Raw genomic sequence first — 19,068 nt, forward strand, 5'->3', positions numbered from 1 at the left:
CGGCCACCCCATATGCACCCCCCCCCCCCCCCCGCCCCCCTTTTTTTTTTTTTTTTTTTTTTTTTCTCCTTTTGGGGGTGGCCGGACCACCCCCATGGCCATGGGGGTGGTCCGGCCACCCCCATACCGTCCAGGGGGTGGCTCTGCCACCCCAGTTTTTTTCTTTTTTTAAAAAAAAAAAAAAAAAATTTAATTTTTTAATTTTTTCTTTTTTTAAAAAAAATAAAAATTAATGCCTAAAACGACGTCGTTTTAGGCTGGGTAATTTTAGGACACAAAACGACGTAGTTTTGGGGAAGGGTAAAATGGGAATAAAACATTCAAAACGACGTAGTTTAATGTTAAAGGGGTCCAAAGTGAGAGAAAATGGAAGTTCAGAGGGCTTAAATGAGAGTTTTGAAAATTCAGGGGGGTCTTTTCAAATCGGCTGGAACTTCAGGGGGTTTTCTGAAGTTTCCCCAAACTTTAAATATACGACTCAAGTTGAATAAACTCTAAATACACGACCAACCCACAAAAACCGTGCATCGATTGAGTGAGAACTCCAATAGGACTCAAATAGCCAATCTCATAATATTAACCAAATAAGTTGACTATTTGATTTGACCTTTGTGGCCACGTGTGCAAGAAGATACAGTTTTCCCTACAAAGCAGCCTGAAACATCTTTCGTGTTGGGGCTTTAACCCGTCTAATCAACATCTTTCTCATGTCACTAACTCACCGTTAATACCATTCTTGATGGGGAATAGAAATGGATTAAGACATTCGAATTTTTTGAAATATAAACGTATCCACAAACCTAAAATATCGGACGTGGACTTGAAATACATGTTTATCAAAAGAAAAGGAGATGGGTTTGTTTGTTATACATGCATATCCGAAATATAAAGTCTCATTATCATTTTATGTTACCTTGAGCTTTATTCTTATTAAGTCTCATTATCATTTTATGTTACCTGGAGCTTTAGTCTTATAAAATCTCATTATCATTTTATGTTACCTTGAGCTTTAGTCTTTCTCTTGGCTGAGATGGATGATGAAGCACAGAGGAGCAAGGCAAGGAAGATGATCCGACGAGGCACAGCAACTCTGCGTGCCGTCGCCTTGTACGTAGCCAGGTTTCTGATCATCATGGCCATTCTCTTAGGGGCGATTCGCTTGAGATTTGAAGCAGCTGTCGAAACTCAAATATATACTGATGATGAGGAAAGGGTCAGCCAGTGGGCTTTCTGTATTGGAGTTGTAACCATATTCCTTGGTTTCTTGTTTCTGGCTCTTGGGATTCCCATACTTGCTTACTTGTTTCTAAGATTGTCTCATAGGTTGCAGCATCAAGAGGAGCAAAATGGCACTCATCCAGGTAGCAACATGAAAGCTCATATGATTCTCCTTAGTTTGCCAATAGGATCACCATAACAATTTGTCCCTCCGTTTCTTTTTCAGTTTTTCTCTTATCCTGTTCTAGTAAATGAAGAATTACATCGACAAATATAAAGAAAAAATCTGGAAAGGTTAGAAGGGTGAAGAATGAATACTTCAGGCTTACTTTTTGGGATTTGAAGCTAATATAAATCCCCCACTACCAAAATTATGGTAAAGGGGAATCTACTTTGAATTGACACAAACCTTGGCAGAAGCAAAAATGAATTATAATGTTACAACTTGGAAGATAACCTGTATTTGAAAAAAAAAAAAAGAAGCGTTCTTTGATTACAGAACCAGTAGGAAGAGATTTGTGTATCTAGGATTCTTTTCAACACATTTTATACACAGCACTAATGAAACACCAAACAAAGGTCTGTTTTCATATATCTATCCTGTGAGCTTTTCCACCATCTGCACTTGCAACTCTGCTTTACTTGTACATTTATCTCTTTGATTCTCTTCAAGTTTTCTGAACGAAAATATCTTATGTGAACAATGAAGCAGAAGGAGAGACGACAATCTGTGAAGCTTTTGTTGGTATCCTTGTGAGTGTGATCACAGTCTTCTTGCTATTGTGGGCCATTTACACTGGATTTAGACTTGCAACGGAACCTAGAGGACACAGCAGATACCGTTTCTTAACTTTCTCAATTGGACTGGTCACCATTGTCTTCGGTTTCATCTATTCTATCATTGGAGTTGCATTCATTTTGGAGCTAGTACTAGATTTGTCTATCCTCTTAAAGCAGAAAGAGAGTATGGGTGGCACCCAGAGAGGCCACAGTATGATTGTTAAAATCTTTTGTTCGACAATACTGTTGTAATTTTCTGTTATTTGATGTTATGCTTATTTGAATTATTTCCTTCTGGATGAAGCACTTAATTATGATTTCAGGGCATGCCAATCATGGTTTCAGAAACTATCTTCCATGAAGAAAAATCCATACTTTTTTTGGGTATCCCATCCTATTTCTCAATGCTTTAGCTTTCTAAGAGACTAAGATACCCAACCCCCAACCTTGCAATTACTCTCCAGATCACGATTATAACTAATAAGATGGGAGCAAACCTTTACAAAAAATAGCCCTCTATGTCTAGCACAAAGTATATACAAGATCTCTCTTTTCCTATTTTGAAAAAAAACAAAAAAAAGGATTATTCATATTCTTCTAGGAGAACTTATGTGCCTGGGTAATGTCAAATGTCACTCACAACAAATCCATATTGGATGCGAACCAAAACATAGCACATTTTTTTTTCCTGGTAATTAACTGGAACCTAGGGCCATCCTATGTTAATATAATCCTTATAGTGCTAAAGCCAACCAGCCTATTAGGACTGTAGGGTTGATAAGGCCTATGTGGATTTGGGTAGTGAATTATGGATGAATGACACGTGAGAAAAGGAAATTTATTAGATAACATTCCACTCAGGGTAGGAGTTCACCAAAAATCAAGTTGTTTGACAAAATAACTCAATGAATCCCCTTCTTGCCAACGTGCTTCTACTTAAAAGAAAACTAAGAGAAACCTAATGGACTACAACTACATTATGATAGACATCCCAATTCCTCCACTACTCCTGCAGATATAATGATAACAATAATCAACTATTAGAGATGATAATACTAAGTTAATAAGATAAAGATAACTAAGAAAGATGATGATAAGGAACTACTTCAGCTATTACCTACCAATATCCCAATACTACTCTACTACCTCCACGCTAATCACTAATCCAAATACTTAGGATTAGGTTTCTCAACACGACGAGTCCTATCAAGTGTCAACTACACTAACCATGTTCTATCACTCAGCACAGTAAGGGCAATATCATTGTTGTATCACCAATCGAAATTCTTTTCCCACTCTCAAATTGTTAAACATAAATCCTATCCCTCCCAATCTACCACTTGCCAGTTCAACCATATAACTCCTTGGCTGTTCAATCTCAAGCATTGTCGCAATGTGAATAAACCATCCTCGTTAACCTCCATCCATCAAATCATATACATCATTCTCAATACTGTACTCCAAGCTTCAACAACAATCACCAACAGCCAAGGCTTCTGTTCTCACGCTGTAATGCAGAGTTCTCTACTCGAATACGCGACAACGGAAAGAGCTAAAGAGGATCTCAATTCTAATTACAACAATTAGCAATCTAGCCAGGGTGGTCTCCTATGTATTCGCCAAAAAACATACTTTGAAATCTACATTTCAAAACACTTCGTTTTTAGAACATGAAACACTTTATCTACCTTCCATTTGGTTGCCAGGGAAGCTTTCTGGATAATACAGCAACAAATAGATGGATAAGACGCAGAAACTAAACTTGCAAAGGATAATTTCTTCTCTCTCCATAAAACTTTCTTGGCAACCAAACAGAGGATTAAGGAATCACTTTACATGAGTCATGTGTCTCCCACTATGACCCTCCAAACATACACCTAGGCAACACATCAATCAAAAATCTGAAACTAAAATAAAAAGAAATTAAGCACATTTTTATTCTAAAAATATAAGTCAAATAATAACTAGTCAGAAAAACATACACATGAAAGAGAAATTCATTCGCAGCATAGCCAATGAAAATGTACAAAATCTGATCACATAAGAAAAACCCATAAGCCTAAAACCCCAAACCCCAAAACCCACAACACTACATCTGATCACCTTAAACCCCAGAACACTACAAACATAAAAGAGATTGAGAAAAGTGCGATGAATGGGTCAGATGAGCTTGAAAGGAAGTGGCCAAGGAGTGGACCTGGGGACCTCGACCTTGTCCTTGATTCGCTCTATCTTCTTCTCCTTCTTCGGCCTCGAGTTCCCGTACGACCCTTTGAATATCTTCCCCTTCTTCGTCTTCTTGTCACCACGCCCGCACAGGATCGGCGTCACCCCTCCTGACGATGTTGATGTCAGAGCAGGTCGATGCGTCATCGCTACTCGCCTCGCTACTGCGCCGCACCACTGCATCATCGCCATCGAGTCTCTTGCTCTTTGCGCTTCCACGCTCAAACCAACAGTGTCCCCACGGGGATGAAAATGGTAGGGGTTGAGCATGGGCTGATAGCTGGGCTGAGATAGGCTGGGCTGGCGTTCATGACCCAGACCCAAGATTGGGATTCCTATACTTTTTAAGATAAATTCATCATTGAAAATTTTAAACATTATTTTTAGTTTAATCTTAATTTATTGGATCCCATTAAGTTGTATGCGGATAATAAAATCTGTCTCATTTAAATACTAATAATAGTTAGTGGCAGGGTTTGGTTTACTTTTAGTGAAAAACTCATTATAAATTTTTTTGTGCAAAAATTAAAGTTGAGGATTAAAAGATTGAGAGAGAATTTCATTTTTTTTATAAAAAAAAATTTTAAATTCGAGGCAATTTTCATTATTAAATTTTACACATGAATAAGCCAAACTCCGATATTTTAATTAATGACATTTTTTCATACAATAAGTTGAAAGTTGGGAGAATTATTTAGTTATTTTTAGGTGGTATTTTTGTCAAAAAAATATATATATATATAAAATGACAAAATTACCCCCTTAAAAAGTAACTAAATAAATCCCCTCCATTTGAAATGAAATTGAGAGGACCTTGTCCAACATTTTAAGGGCGCGCAACATCTTTCAACTTGGAGGCCTAAGTTCAATTATCTACAAAAGGACCTGCCATTTTTTTTAATTTTTTTATTATTATATTTTTTTCCAGTGATAGGGGTGTACAAGTGGTTGCGATTATTGGCTAAAACCGCTAACTGTAACCGCCTAAGGCAGTTATTAAATTTTAATAATGCGGTTATTTTATAATGGACAATTAGCCGTTATTTTATAACAAACGATTAGCGGTTATTCAAACCAATAACCCGCAATTTTATAATTGCTTATTTTCTTTTCTTTTTTTCTTTTTTTTTTAATATGAGCTTTTTGAAGTGTTTTAAGTAGGCCTGGGTATTGGTCTAAACGGTCCGGTTTTGGCTCTTATCGGTTATTAACCGATAATTTTCGGTTAAACGATTTATTAACCGATACCGAACCAATAAGAATTTTAACCGAAATTATCGGTTATAACGGTATACGGTTAAACGGTTCGGTTAAACCGGTTAACCGATTTAACCGTAGGGGCAAAAAATGAGTTTTTTTGACTTTTGAGAACCCAAATACTTTTTGTTGGGCTAAAATAACTTATTAAAAATGAGTTATTTTAGGGCCCAAATACTTTTTGTTAGGACCCAAATATTTGTTTTTTGGGATAAAAATTGAAGCTTTTTTATATTGATCCACCACAACTTTTTTTATATTATAAAATACATTTTTCCAAAGCAAATGGACTAATTAACATAATGAATGCTAATTAGACTAACAAAACTAGTTAATGAAAAATGCTTTCACCAAAGGCAAAGAAATCTCATCCAATGCCATCACTAAAAAAAAAAATCAAACATACCCAAACCCAAATTAAGATAAGGTTACATAGGTATATATATAATCTCAAAACTACGTCGTTTTGGCATCCTTATTTAACGGTTTATATCGGTTAAACGGTTAACCGATATGAAATTTCTAACCGAACCAAACCGAATCGATAAGCATACCGGTATAAAAAATTTAACCGATAAGGATATTGGTATATTGGTTACGGTTAATATTGGTTCAGTCGAAACCGGTACATGGCCAATAATCGGTAACCAGTTAATCTGCCCACCCCTAGTTTTAAGCCTATTTTTTGGACTTATTTTAAATAGTTTTAGGTCAAAATGTTCTAAAAAATAATGAATATTATTTTTTTTAAAAAAAAAAACAATGAATATGATGAAACTCTATCCCTAACTCATATTTAAAACAACACCGTTTTGGTGTTATGTGTCGTTTTAATATTATATTTTTAATACAATATATATATATATATATATATATATATATATAGACTTTTAGCAGTTTTTTATAACCGATTATGAAAGAGGTTATACAGTTAATAGTTACAGGAAGTCTATGACCACCCCAGCTTCCTATGACCACCCCATTTGTACACCCCTATCGACACCAACAAGAAAGAAAAATGATAAAGTTTCCTTTTAAAATTTGCTAATTATATATTTTTAAAGCATATAATTTTTATATAATTAACCAAGCATGTAATTTTTATATATGCAATTGTAAAAATCACGTATTTTAGCAGACTGAATTGAAGTAGTTCAAAAAAAAAAAAAAAAGGGTGATGGAAATGAGGTTTTGATTGCTGCGGCTCCGAAAGAAACACATAAACACAAAACTTTATTTTATCGACACCGCTCGCTTTCACCCACACCACAGGAAGCACATTCGCTTATCGGACTTTTTTGCTCGAGTCTGTGAGAGAGCTTCACAGTTCCAAAGTCATTCTCATCAATGGAGCTCTTCCGAGCTACTGCTTTCTCATGGACCCACTCCATCTCTCCCTCTCTTCACATCCCTCAACCCTTTTCTGTGAGTACTCGTATCTCCATTTCTTTTCTTCTTCTTTTTTTCATCATAATTTCTTTGTTTTTGTCTTTTGCTCACACAATGCATTCTTGTGTATTTTGATGGTTAAGACGTGTGAGACTAGGAGGTTCCGTGTTTCGTGTAGCTCTGATCAAACCCAGAAGGTATGCTGTTCGAATATTGGGTTTTTTTTTATCAAAAAAAAGAAGTATTGTACCATGTTATTTTATTTGTCTCTGGTTCCTTGGAGATATCATTTACGCTTTACAGGCTGTTGTAGGCAAATCAGATGACTGTATCAGTGACCGGAGCTACGGGTTTTATAGGTAGAAGATTGGTGCAAAGGCTTCATGCAGGTAAAAGCATCTTTCTGAATTGTTTGTAATCCTACAGCTATATGCAAATGTAGGTGCATTGACCTTAATTGGCTGTGTTTTTTAATTAAAACCTTCTTTGTTGTCCACAGTTTCTCATGATGCGATGGTAATTTCTACTTGCATTTATGGACATTCATCCATTTAAGTAGTTGTGCATTATCTGCCTCAAGGGCCTGCTGATGCTTCACGCTTTATGTAGCACTTAGAAGATTTGATTTTAACTTTTTTAGCTAGCTGATAGGTGAAATTTACTCTTCAAATGCTATGTAGATTCTGTACCTCAATTGTCAAATTCCAAAATATTGTTTACCATTTACAGGGCATCTAGCATAGGTATTTTGTTCAAATTTCCTCATATCTTTATTGGATGTGTGAGTTATTTTTTAAACTGGATGGAAACAAGGTGCATTAACCACAAGCAAATCAATTCAAGGTTGGGCTGCATTAAATTGGTTTTTGGTTTCACCCCAATAGACTATTTTCCATCTGTGATCTTGAAGCTATATCTGATCGGTTTTGTAAAGTTTTCTTTCTACTTATAGCATTCAAACCATGAGCTTCTGCATGATTTGTATATATGGAGTTGGGCTATCTATGGTCTTCCCTTATATCTACTCTGCAATGCAGATAATCATCGCGTTCATGTCTTGACACGCTCTAGATCAAAGGCTGAGTTAATTTTTCCGGGTAAGAAGGTAATGGATATTTGAAGTCAGTTGATCGATGCTTACAATTTGCCAATGTTGAAGAAATATTACTTATTATGAATGGTGAATATTTTGAAAACTTGTTTAATAGAGAAGCTCTTTTGACCAGAGAGAGTGAAATAAATGTTTTCAGTTGATAACAGATATCATTTAGTTTCTTTTTAAAAGGAATAGTAACTGCAATTTTTTTACTTATTTATTGTTTCAATTACACATGCGTTATTATTAGTTGGATCAAATAAGTGTTGAGTATATTTTTTTTCTAGGATATTTGGCTTAATTCTTGAACTATGTCCTTGTGTTTGTAGTCAAGAACTTTCCAGGAATAGTGATTGCAGAGGAGCCAGAGTGGAAAGACTGCATTCATGGTTCAAACGGTGTTGTGAACTTGGCTGGACTGCCAATAAGTACGCGATGGTCTTCTGAGGTCAGTATCACTTGCTCAAGCAACATCTTATTTGCTTGTGACTCTACCATTTACCTTTTGAATTACACATAAGTAGTGACTACACCAAGAGAAGCTGCATATTGCATTAAAATCTCTGTTGTGTTTTACTTATTTTTACATCCTTGATGTATTGGGATTTCCATAGTCATTAGACAAGTCAAAACCTGTCTTGTACTTTACTGAATATTGCTTTTGGGGCCAGTATACCTTCATGTATGTGTGCGTGCACGTGTGCAATTTATAGGTTTTTGACATTATTGTCAGTCTGCACTTTATATGTTTTGACATTATAGTCAGTCTGCAATTATGCTGTAAACTACTGCCATAATTTCTCATGATGATGTCAATAGTAGAACGTAGTGTATCATATATCCTTAAAGCCAGTGACATTTACTAATTTCTTGTTGTGTTCCAGATCAAGAGAGAGATTAAGGAGAGCCGGATTAGAGTCACCTCGAAGGTCAGCGGTCACAGCCCAATCCTGATCTTTTTATATGAACAAATCAAAATAAATTTCCTTCTTTTTTTTTTTTGTGGGGGGGGGGGTGGGGGGGTGGGTTGGTGTTTGAATGCAAAAAGTGATGAGCATTTAGAATTGATCATGTGTGGCTCTTCATCTGACCATTTCAACTGATTGTGAAGGTTGTAGATTTAATAAATGATGCACCAGATACAGTTCGGCCTACAGTTTTAGTCAGCGCAACCGCTGTTGGTTACTATGGTCTGCATCTAGCACCAACTTTTCTATTCTTTTACAATACTATTAGAGATGCATACTTCATTCTTTTACTTCAAATTGTTTATAAAATATTTTCAGTATTAAATTACAGCCCTAGTGTTCAACTATAGAGCACTTTTTGATTTTCACGTGGAACTTATTTTTCCATTGAATCGATGTTATTCTTTTATATTTCAGATAATGTTTCTAGACTAGCCCTTATGTTACATTTGATATGAAAATATTCATCCTAAGAAGTTTGATTGATGCCCTATAATAAATCTTGATGTTACACCTGCTTAATAACCCAATTGACGAAATTGAAGCAAGGCTTCTCTCTCTCTCTCTCTCTCTCTCTCTCTCTCTATGGCTATGATATCCTGTGGACCCCCTTTGTAATCTATAATAGTGTGCTTTACTTTCTGTTTTCCCCCCAATTTTTTTTCAATTCTTTTCATATTCTCAGGCAGTAGTGAAACACAAGTATTTGATGAACAAAGTCCATCAGGAAATGATTACTTGGCTGAGGTAAACAATATGATTTTAATTTTCATTATTATTAATGTTTAGTTTCCGTTAAAATATGGTAGTGTATCACATTGAAATTATGTTCAGATAAATGCTTGGCATTATATTTGTCCATTGTACCACGTGCATGAGTGATATACCATACATGAAGATTATCTTGATTACAGCTTCCACATATTTGTATGCAAAATCTTACCATTGTTCTTGTTTTAACCTACACTGTAAATCTTCTCAGGTTTGTAGAGAATGGGAAGCAACGGCACTCAGAGTAAATAAGGATGTCAGACTAGCACTTATTCGCATTGGTGTTGTTCTTGGTAAAGATGGTGGTGCTTTAGGTATGACTAATCATTATGGACTTTACTGAAAATCTTCATTGTATGCTTATGGACTTCTCATTATGACTTCTAATTTTTCATTTTTCCCGTTTAAACTGTCCAACTGAAGAATACATATTGACCAATCTAGTCAATTTGTTAGAGTTGTGTGGCTTCTATGTAGAGTCAGAAGATATTGTCTCATAATTATCAATTGCATTCAGATGCTCTTGTTTTCTAATGAAATGATATCTAGGAAATGTTGTTAGAATTGTTTGATTTTTCTGGTCAGAGTAACCAACTATACATGTCTAGAGTTCTATAATACTATCAACTGTTAAAGTTGAAGAGACTTGATTCTGCTGATGTATGGATACTTATATCTTTGAACCTCTGCAGCTAAAATGATCCCTCTCTTCATGATGTTTGCTGGTGGTCCTTTGGGCTCTGGAAAACAATGGTATCGTACTCATTTTCAATTTGCTTTGCGGGTGCTGAAATTGCTTTCCTTTTTCTGTAAAGCAAAAATATTTTCACAGTACTATCACAGATAATATAGCATATTCAGCTGGCTTTCACTTTAGATATTTATTACTGAATAGGTCAAATTGTATTGAGATTGAGCATATATGGTCCTTGTATTCATTTATTCTCCTCCATAACTTCAAATAATTGATTGTTCTCATAGTTGTGTAGGTTTTCCTGGATTCATCTGGATGACATAGTGAACCTAATATACGAAGCTCTATCCAATCCATCGTATAAAGGTAAATAACTATATATATATATATATATATATATATTCATGAGATTTCTTTACGCAACACTAAGGAAAGTAATATATAGGACTGATTAATACTCAGGCGTTATGTTTTCTCCAGACCACCTCGCTTCTATTTTCCATCTTTAGTTTGCAAGCATGTGGAAATAACTATGTAAATAACTTCTTCTGAGTTTATGTTTTAGTTTCTTATTGTTATAATTACATCCAACTCATCTTATTATGGTAATTTATTATATTCCTATGCAATCTGATGCTTATGAATTACTATCTATAGTTTCGTTATTCCTGTCTTGTAATTTGAATGTAATATAAAATATGAGGGTAATTATATTTTTCTCCCATGAACTACCACTCATTTACAACTTGACCCCATGAATTAACACCTGTCACACTTAATCGCATTGAACTACCAGGTGTCAATTCATCTAGGGCTTCTTTGCCATTACTATACCTTTCACATTCACTGCAGTTTCTTTATTCGCCTCACATTTGTTGTTGATATAGCCACTAGGTATTTCTCCTAGACCTGGTAAACCATTGAGCTCTGAGCTCTATCTTCTCTTCCATCAAAATCCTCACATGATTTTTTCAATAATTGAATTCATTTTTCAAAACCCAAATGTCAGGGGTTATCAATGGAACTGCACCAAACCCTGTTAGACTGACCGAAATGTGTGAACAATTGGGAAGTGTCATGGGCCGACCCTCATGGCTGCCTGTACCTGACATTGCGCTCAAAGCTGTCCTTGGAGAAGGTGCTTCTGTGGTAAGAATTTATCCATTTTCTTGTTTGTTCGTCATTTTCTGTTCTCTCTGAAATCATATTTTGCTGAGACACATTAACTGAGCTCATTGCAGGTTTTGGAAGGGCAACGGGTGCTTCCGGCGAGAGCCAAGGAATTGGGTTTCCCATTCAAGTACCCCTATGTGAAAGATGCACTTAAAGCCATTATCTCATAAGAAAGCCAGCACATGATGTGATATGGCAACCTGTATATTCTTTATTCTTCGAGCCAAAGGCTAGGCTTCAGCAAACATCAACACACATGCTGTCAGATTAGATCGAGTGAGACTGAGGTCTGCACGGACACTGTTGGTAGGTTTTCTTAGTTTCTTGTCAGCAAAAACTTCTGAAATGATCTGTATTTGCCCCGCAAAATTTATTGGGAGTTCTAGAGCATAAGTTACTGCTATTTTCTGATTTTATGGTATTTGCAGTAGTTTTGGAATTGGAATAACTAGATGTGCTTCTTCTGTTGGCCTAGTAAAAAACTCTCAATGAGAAATTTATGAAGTCTATATACCACTTGAAAGCTTCCTAGTGGTTTCTATTGGAGCAGGAATTCTGCCTCGTCATCCTACTGGTGGCAGCGATCTGTATTTCTCATATGATTATATTTGGCATATGCCTTCTTGTCAAAATCTACATGCAGATTGTTCAATTTGATGAGTCCTCAGAAATGGAACAAGTTTGTGAATCATGTTAGATCCCTCAAAGCAAATTCATGATGCATGAGTTCCTACGACAATCAAAAGCCAAAAAAGTTTGAGGCAATGCCCATATGATTGACTGGTAATACATAAGTCGTGCTTCTTGCTTGACATTTGTGATTGTAGTTTGGGTTAAAAGAAGGCTTGTATGATGACTTGAAAGCTTTTGAAAAACGTTCACATACCCTCTCAAACTACTATCTAAATTGACAATGTTTCTTCGCCAAAACTTTAGATAGCAACAATGTCCTTCTAAACTACCAAAAATTATAAATATATTCCAAGGCCAAAAGTGTAAAGATTCAAAATAAGATGGGTATTCAAGAAAAGAAAAAGAACTTGTAAGAAAATGAAAAAGAGCGGGGCCACGCTGCCAGCGCAGGGCAGCACCGGTTGTGGTGGAGGCCCATTAGAGCCATCCCTTGTGGCGCCACATGGTCTTTATCTCGTAGAAAAGCACAAAGAAGTGTGACAAAAATGATTGCATACATTGATTCACGTTTCAACCAATCGAATTAGAATTTTCTCCCATTCATTTGAACTGGATAATATCCTGTTAGGTATATTTGAGAGATATTTTTGCCCCCTTAAAAAGTGAAAAGACAAAAATATTTCTCTAACATAACTAATTAGATATTATCTAGTTTAAATAAACTAGAGAAGATCCTGTTCCCAACCAATGATCAATTAATTGATAAATTGAGCTTGCGTTTTAAGCACTAGGAATATTTTTCAAACAACAAATATGTAAAGCAAATTTTAAATCAGTTTTTCAATTGGGCATCCAAAACGCAGTTGAAACTGAGGCCTGGAAGGTTTTCGAAAGACGGTGGAAGCCCAATAGCCCAAGCCCGAGAACTGTGTAGTACGCGTGGCAGACAGGGACATGGCGTGCATACTACGCACGGAGCGCATATTAGCCAACAGTACGCAACCAATTCTTTTCTTTTTCCTCAAGTTCGACACTGTACATATCTCTCAGCGCAATCGTCTTCTCATATCAAAGACAAGTGCTTCGCTCTCTGTGTCTCTCAACCTCTTCGGTAATTTCAATTCGCCCCCTTAATTTCACTAAATTGCCATTCACTGTCTTCCTTTTTATCTATATTTGATTTTGGATCTAATCACTTCTTGCATTTTCTGAAGTCCCTGTTTGCTTGTCGAGAAAGTTAAGGAAAATTGCAATACAACTGGGGCTTTCAGTTGTATTAGCTCTAGTTGACTGGAATTTTTCGTTTCTTGAGGTGCAAATGATGGAAATTTCAATAATCAAGATTTTTTTTTGTTTTTTCTATAGTAACTTCGTAGCTAATTGGGGTCTTTAAAGTTTATAATCTTGCGTCCACAAATTTAATGTAATCGGTTTAGGTCTTCGAGTCTTTGATGAATGCCTGTAAAATTTCATTCCTATTAGTTTTGAAAGGTATTAACAGATGATGAGAAATCAAAATTTGGAATCTGTAATTGCTTTGTGCTATTGGTATTTGACAAAACTCGGATTAGCTGTACACTTGTAGTGAGTGCCTCTGCTTGGTGATATGTTTTGTGTACTGAGATTATTTGATGGGTTTGGTGTATGTCTGTATGAGGCGATGATAGATTTAATGGACAATTGTTTGGTTTTGTTGTACTGTTTAAACATTGGGTTTTCTTGTTCTTATAGGGAGCTTTGGAAGGTTCAGTTATCTGGTGTAACCATCTATTCGCGGTAGAAAATGGTATGTTTTCACTTGGACTTCTCTTGTGTCAATGACTTCTAGGACAGTGCGCGTTGTGGCTGATTTATTGGCACTTGAGAAGTGTGCATTTTCTCATGCTATTATGGTCAAATGTGAATGATCGAGTGGGCTCTGAGGGGGAAAGACTTGGGAAAAGAATTTATGATTTATTAATGGTTAACTATCTCATAAATAAGTATGCCCTACTGTTTGTCAAATTTCATTTTTTTGATGGATGATTATTATTTATACTTAATCCTTCTGGTTGTGAAAGTGCAGTTTTTCGACGGATATGGGTATCATGGGACATCATTTGAGCAGACATATCGATGTTACCCTGCATCTTTTATTGAAAAGGTGGAAATGTCTTCATCTTTACCATACTAAGTTATACACACTTGCTCTGCAGCATTAGATCAGTGGTATTTTATGCTTTGACAACTTGTAATGGTTCAAGACCTTGTAGACCGATCATATCACTGTTGTGCAATAAACAATAGAAGCACAGCTAATTCTGCTTCTCAGAAATCTCTAGCTCTTTCATCTTGAGGAAGGCAATTAATTTACGCATTTGGTTTTAGGTCCTGAGGAGAAAGAAGTTGGAAATTCTTGTTTTTCCTAGGAGAAAATGTTTCTCTCTCTGTGCATATGAACCAAATCCTATGTGCTTGCATTTGTGATCTTGGAAGTTTATATTCTTCTTTTTCTCAACTTTTCTGTTGTTTAACTCCAATTTATTTTATATATCCTGCAGCCACAGATTGAAAGTGGAGATAAAAGTAAGTTTTCAAATTCATCCCACTTTCTATGATTAGATTTCAGTTATATGTGTATTATTTTTTATAGTCTCTTAAATTTTGTTGTTTCAGTTATAATGCCTCCGTCAGCCCTTGACCGCCTTGGTTAGTTATTCTAATTTGATCTATTATTATGCAGTATTTTATTTGGGGTTGATGTAGTTTGTGTTCCTCATGTCCTCATATCATGAATGCTAATGTGGATAACAAACTTGCAGCGTCTTTACATATCGATTATCCAATGTTGTTTGAACTTCGAAATAATGCTGCTGAGCGGGTTTCTCATTGTGGGGTTCTTGAGTTCATTGCAGAAGAAGGCATGATCTATATGCCTTATTGGGTAGGCTTTCAGAAGTGCTCTTTGCTATATGTTTGGAATTAGTACTGCAATTTGCTATGAGTAAATTTTAAGTGTCAAAGATGTCTTCTCGTCATTTAATGTGCCTTTTCTTTTATTTATTTATTTCTGTATAGATGATGGAGAACATGCTCCTACAAGAGGGGGACGTTGTGCGGGTTAAAAATGTGACCCTTCCAAAGGGAACATATGTTAAATTACAGCCCCACACAAAGGACTTTTTGGATATCTCTAACCCAAAAGCTATGTAAGTTGATGATTTTTATGTTATTAGTCATTAGTTAGTGGTAGATGTGGTATTTCTCGAGTCAGTGATGTCCTCGTTTGGCAAAGAAGGGGATTCATGCAATTGAATTTATGAATGTAATGCATCATGTCATGTCCTGTTTCCAACAGGTCTATGGTATTTGGTGTCATGTGAATTCAGGTAATGATGTGAACAAGGAAGCCCACTGTTGATTCTATAAAGAAGATTGTAATCAAAATGAGGGGCTTTTATAAGGAGGACAAAGAAACAAGTTAATAAATAATAACACATAGTACTTTATTGTTATGTTCTTCTCATGTCCATCCATTGTTTATCATAGAGTATGTCTGTGGTGTATTTGTGTAGTCCTGACTCTCTGTTCCATATCATCCAGTCATATAAAGATGTTATTCATCCTGTCGTGCCTGTTGTTTACTTCCTTTTTGTCATGCAGCTTAGAGACAACGTTAAGGAATTTTTCCTGCTTAAGCACTGGGGATAGTATTATGGTGGCATATAACAACAAGAAGTATTACATAGATATTATAGAAACAAAGCCTGCTAATGCAATAAGCATTATTGAGACAGACTGTGAGGTGGACTTTGCTCCTCCCCTGGATTACAAGGAACCTGAAAAGCCTGTTGCATCTGCTCATCCAAGCAAACCAGGTCAAGGTGCATATTTTTCCTTTCTTCCTCGTTATGCTTTTTTTTTTGTCTCAGTTTTCTTTCTGTTATCCTTGTGGCTTTTTTACTCATAATGGAGAGTGAATGTGCTATGTAGTTTCTCTCTTTTATCATACCTCACATAAAAGGAGATACTCGACCTATTTCTAGGGGACACAAAAATTATCCTGATTCAAGTTTTGTTTATTATGGTACTTAAAAGTTTCTCTTAGTTAGATGAAATCAGTTGATATCCACTTTTGTGCACTGCTTGGTACATTCTGCACTTCTATGTTAAAAATATAATATAACAGGTATGCTTCTTTCTTTTACTTCCAAAAACAAAAAACTAAGTTAATGGCCTCTTTTGTTCTTGCAGTTGAAGAAGCTCCAGCTGAATCTGAACCTAAATTCAACCCTTTCACTGGAGTAGGGAGACGCTTGGATGGGAAACCTTTGATGCATCAGCCTGCACCAGTTTCTTCCTCAGGGTCCAAAGAGAAGCGGCCTGATGCTGGCAAAGGTAATGCACAGTCTTCTGCTGGGTCTAGTTCACAAGGCACCACTCGTCAGACTCAGGGAAAGCTTGTGTTTGGATCAAATGTAAACCGTGCTGCTAAAGAAACTGAAAAGGTGCTGGTGTTTCGTCCTTTGTAAACCACTATCATACTTATTTGGCTCTCCAAAGGGAAACTAACAAAAACGCTACTGAAACTATTTGTTTTCCTTAATGCTGCAGGTAGCAGCAAAAGAGTCTAAACAAGAGCAGCCCCCAAAGAAAGAAGAGCCAAAATTCCAGCCTTTTTCTGGGAAAAAGTACTCGTTGAGGGGTTGATGGATTTTCAAACAATCAACTGCTTTAACTTCTTTTGTTATCCTTCACCTGTACCTATGTGGATCAGGAAATACAATAGAATTATGTATTTAACTGGGATGTTTTAACTACGAGAAGGTGAAACAGTAGTAGGTTCTCATGTTAAATGAAGAAATGAAAAAGAAACCTATTTCATTTGTTACTGGAATTTTGAAGTGGGCGAGCAACTGTGCCTGCAGAATTCGTTAATAAGTAGGAGTAAGCCGTATGTTAGAGAGAGCCGAGTTTTGATAGGAAGGTGAAACTAGGGGTCCACTTTTCTCTAAAGAAGGGAAGTAGTAGCAAAACTTATTATGGATTTATTGTGTACTAGCAGGATATGGATCCCTACAATGTCATGCCGAAGAGGGGGCAGGCAGGGGAAATTTTAGTGGGGAAGCTGTGAGAGGGGCTCCCTACTGGAGCAGCGGTAATTTGTTTGGGCGGGCGGGCTCTCTATTTGGGCAAGGACCCGAAGCCCTATGTCCAAAGAAAAAGATGGGGTAATAATAGAAAATTTCAATTATAGGGTCGTTGCTCACAAGGGTAAGTTGTCTCTCACAAGGGCAGGTTGGCTCTTGCATGCTGAATCGATGCATGGATTTTGCAGATATGTTATGGGCAGGTCATATTATCATGTGAGAAAAAGCTATTGTAGGGAATATAATCCTCAATATGAATTTGTAGGCTTGCTTCCTTTATTGATTCCTTTTAATTATTTTTCTACGTTCTTCTAGAGTGAATAGTCTATACGCATTTAATCTTCTTCTTTTTTTTTCGCACAACGAACTTTTGCGCTAGCACTCTCAGTTCTACTTTTACCATCTTGGCTTTCGATGAAATCATTTTACGTCGAAAGAAATTGAGCTTAAGAACTTGATTTTTTTATTATTATTATTCATTTTTATATATCCGTGCAAAGGGATATGAGAACTTGATATTGAGCTTCAAAAGTTCCCAAAATGTAATATTTTAAAAAAAATCTTGGGAATTGGGATACAGTGTATTCCTTTATTGATTTTTTTGAATAATATTTTTATGATCAGTCTTTTTTTTTACAGTACTGGCTTTGGGTTCTTGATAGTGGGCATCAAAATGAGGGCTCCAAAATTAAAATGTTGAGAACCCAAGCTTAGCCCATCATTAGTCGTGCTGGACTGTAACAACTCACAAGTATCTTGAAGGCCCAGACGAACTATCTGGACGGGTTGCTACCTTAATATATGATATATGGCAAGACAAATTACACTTTACCCTTCTAAAATTTGGGATGATTTTCAATTCGATTTCTAATATTTCAATTTTTGTAATGCACCCTTTCAAATCTTTACAATTCGACTAATTTTATCTCAAAATTCCCATATTGCCCTGAATTTTTTTATTTTGTTTTTTTTTCAAAAAAAAAAATTAAAAACAAATTGGGGTGCAAAAATGGCCAAATGGCTAAGGGGTGGCTACGGCTACCCCAATTTTTTTAAAAAAATTTTTTATAAAAAATAAAAAAATTATGGACAATATGGAAATTTTGGGATAAAATTGTTCGAACTAAAAAATTTGAAAGTTTAAAAGGGTGCATTGCAAAAATTAAAACATTAGAGGTCAAATTAAAAATTACCCCAAACTTTGAAGGGATAAAGTGTACTTTTCCCTATATGATATATCCCTGGAAGAATACACTAAATTATTTGGCGGAATGTGAAGAAGAGATGGCCACCGGAGGCCTAAGGATTGCGATGCACTCTATAGAAGACGAAACCTTCTATTCTATGAGCCTGAAAAAAAGTCATTACAAGAGATCAGACGGCTTGGATCACATTTTTAGTTTTTAGTTTTGTTAAAAAACAAATTTAAAGATATTTTTGTCTTATTGAAAAAAAATTTAAATGTTATTTTTGTATTTTTACTAGCCTTAGAGGGCATATTGACATTTTTTTATAGTTTAGGGAGAACATTAGCACAATTTCTAATTTGGAGAGACATTAACAATAGGTGATAGTTTGAAGGAGTATGTACTTTTCCCTATAAAATTAATTTGTCATAAATTACAAAAGGTAATCTCGAATTTAAGCAATATTGTGGAATGCATGTTAGTAAACGCGTGTGTTCCTTGAAGTTGCTTCAACTATACCAAGTTTGTATGCTTTCAAATCCCCTGA

At 35.8% G+C, this 19,068-nt stretch overlaps 4 protein-coding genes across 5 annotated transcripts; 3 read left to right on the forward strand and 1 right to left on the reverse strand.

Moving 5' to 3' along the window:
• Window positions 1-1,026: 1,026 nt before the first annotated feature.
• Window positions 1,027-2,250, forward strand: LOC132170221 (uncharacterized). The gene is made up of 2 exons (XM_088512887.1): window positions 1,027-1,364; window positions 1,934-2,250. Exons 1-2 carry the CDS (start codon window positions 1,031-1,033, stop codon window positions 2,248-2,250), a joined length of 651 nt encoding a protein of 216 aa, XP_088369013.1. The 5' UTR covers window positions 1,027-1,030.
• Window positions 2,251-3,911: 1,661 nt separating this feature from the next.
• On the reverse strand, window positions 3,912-4,476 carry LOC132167349 (30S ribosomal protein S31). The gene has a single exon (XM_059578295.2). It carries the CDS (start codon window positions 4,414-4,416, stop codon window positions 4,159-4,161), a length of 258 nt encoding a protein of 85 aa, XP_059434278.2. The 5' UTR covers window positions 4,417-4,476; the 3' UTR covers window positions 3,912-4,158.
• A 2,246-nt stretch (window positions 4,477-6,722) lies between these two features.
• On the forward strand, window positions 6,723-12,171 carry SULA (NAD(P)-binding Rossmann-fold superfamily protein). 2 transcript variants are annotated; one of them, XM_059578566.2, is made up of 13 exons: window positions 6,723-6,906; window positions 7,014-7,067; window positions 7,184-7,259; window positions 7,908-7,967; window positions 8,296-8,414; window positions 8,851-8,895; window positions 9,078-9,156; window positions 9,620-9,681; window positions 9,917-10,019; window positions 10,398-10,458; window positions 10,695-10,765; window positions 11,409-11,548; window positions 11,641-12,171. In XM_059578566.2, exons 1-13 carry the CDS (start codon window positions 6,829-6,831, stop codon window positions 11,740-11,742), a joined length of 1,050 nt encoding a protein of 349 aa, XP_059434549.2. In that variant the 5' UTR covers window positions 6,723-6,828; the 3' UTR covers window positions 11,743-12,171. The 2 variants fall into 2 exon arrangements, with proteins under 2 accessions (XP_059434549.2, XP_059434550.2); XM_059578567.2 differs by having other exon boundaries at window positions 6,876-6,906; window positions 7,174-7,259.
• Window positions 12,172-13,212: 1,041 nt separating this feature from the next.
• UFD1 (ubiquitin fusion degradation 1) lies at window positions 13,213-17,075 on the forward strand. Its single transcript, XM_059578001.2, has 10 exons — window positions 13,213-13,316; window positions 13,937-13,991; window positions 14,271-14,348; window positions 14,746-14,770; window positions 14,861-14,893; window positions 15,007-15,128; window positions 15,263-15,393; window positions 15,848-16,068; window positions 16,439-16,692; window positions 16,799-17,075. Exons 2-10 carry the CDS (start codon window positions 13,989-13,991, stop codon window positions 16,892-16,894), a joined length of 963 nt encoding a protein of 320 aa, XP_059433984.2. The 5' UTR covers window positions 13,213-13,316; window positions 13,937-13,988; the 3' UTR covers window positions 16,895-17,075.
• Window positions 17,076-19,068: the final 1,993 nt, after the last annotated feature.

This window comes from Corylus avellana, chromosome 2 (genome assembly GCF_965113065.1).
Source record: "Corylus avellana chromosome 2, dhCorAvel1.hap1.2, whole genome shotgun sequence".
NCBI lineage: Eukaryota > Viridiplantae > Streptophyta > Magnoliopsida > Fagales > Betulaceae > Corylus > Corylus avellana.

Excerpts from the sequence above, each read along its gene's own strand:
- SULA (XM_059578566.2), top strand. The coding sequence starts at position 6,829 with ATGGAGCTCTTCCGAGCTACTGCTTTCTCATGGACCCACTCCATCTCT. Across the intron at positions 7,068-7,183 it reads GCTCTGATCAAACCCAGAAG|GCAAATCAGATGACTGTATC; the intron begins GTATGCTGTTCG and ends AGGCTGTTGTAG. Across the intron at positions 8,415-8,850 it reads GTACGCGATGGTCTTCTGAG|ATCAAGAGAGAGATTAAGGA; the intron begins GTCAGTATCACT and ends GTTGTGTTCCAG.
- UFD1 (XM_059578001.2), top strand. Across the intron at positions 14,349-14,745 it reads CTGCATCTTTTATTGAAAAG|CCACAGATTGAAAGTGGAGA; the intron begins GTGGAAATGTCT and ends TATATCCTGCAG. Across the intron at positions 16,693-16,798 it reads CTGCTAAAGAAACTGAAAAG|GTAGCAGCAAAAGAGTCTAA; the intron begins GTGCTGGTGTTT and ends TTAATGCTGCAG.
- LOC132170221 (XM_088512887.1), top strand. The coding sequence starts at position 1,031 with ATGGATGATGAAGCACAGAGGAGCAAGGCAAGGAAGATGATCCGACGA. Across the intron at positions 1,365-1,933 it reads AAATGGCACTCATCCAGGTA|GAGAGACGACAATCTGTGAA; the intron begins GCAACATGAAAG and ends ATGAAGCAGAAG.
- LOC132167349 (XM_059578295.2), bottom strand. The coding sequence starts at position 4,416 with ATGGCGATGATGCAGTGGTGCGGCGCAGTAGCGAGGCGAGTAGCGATG.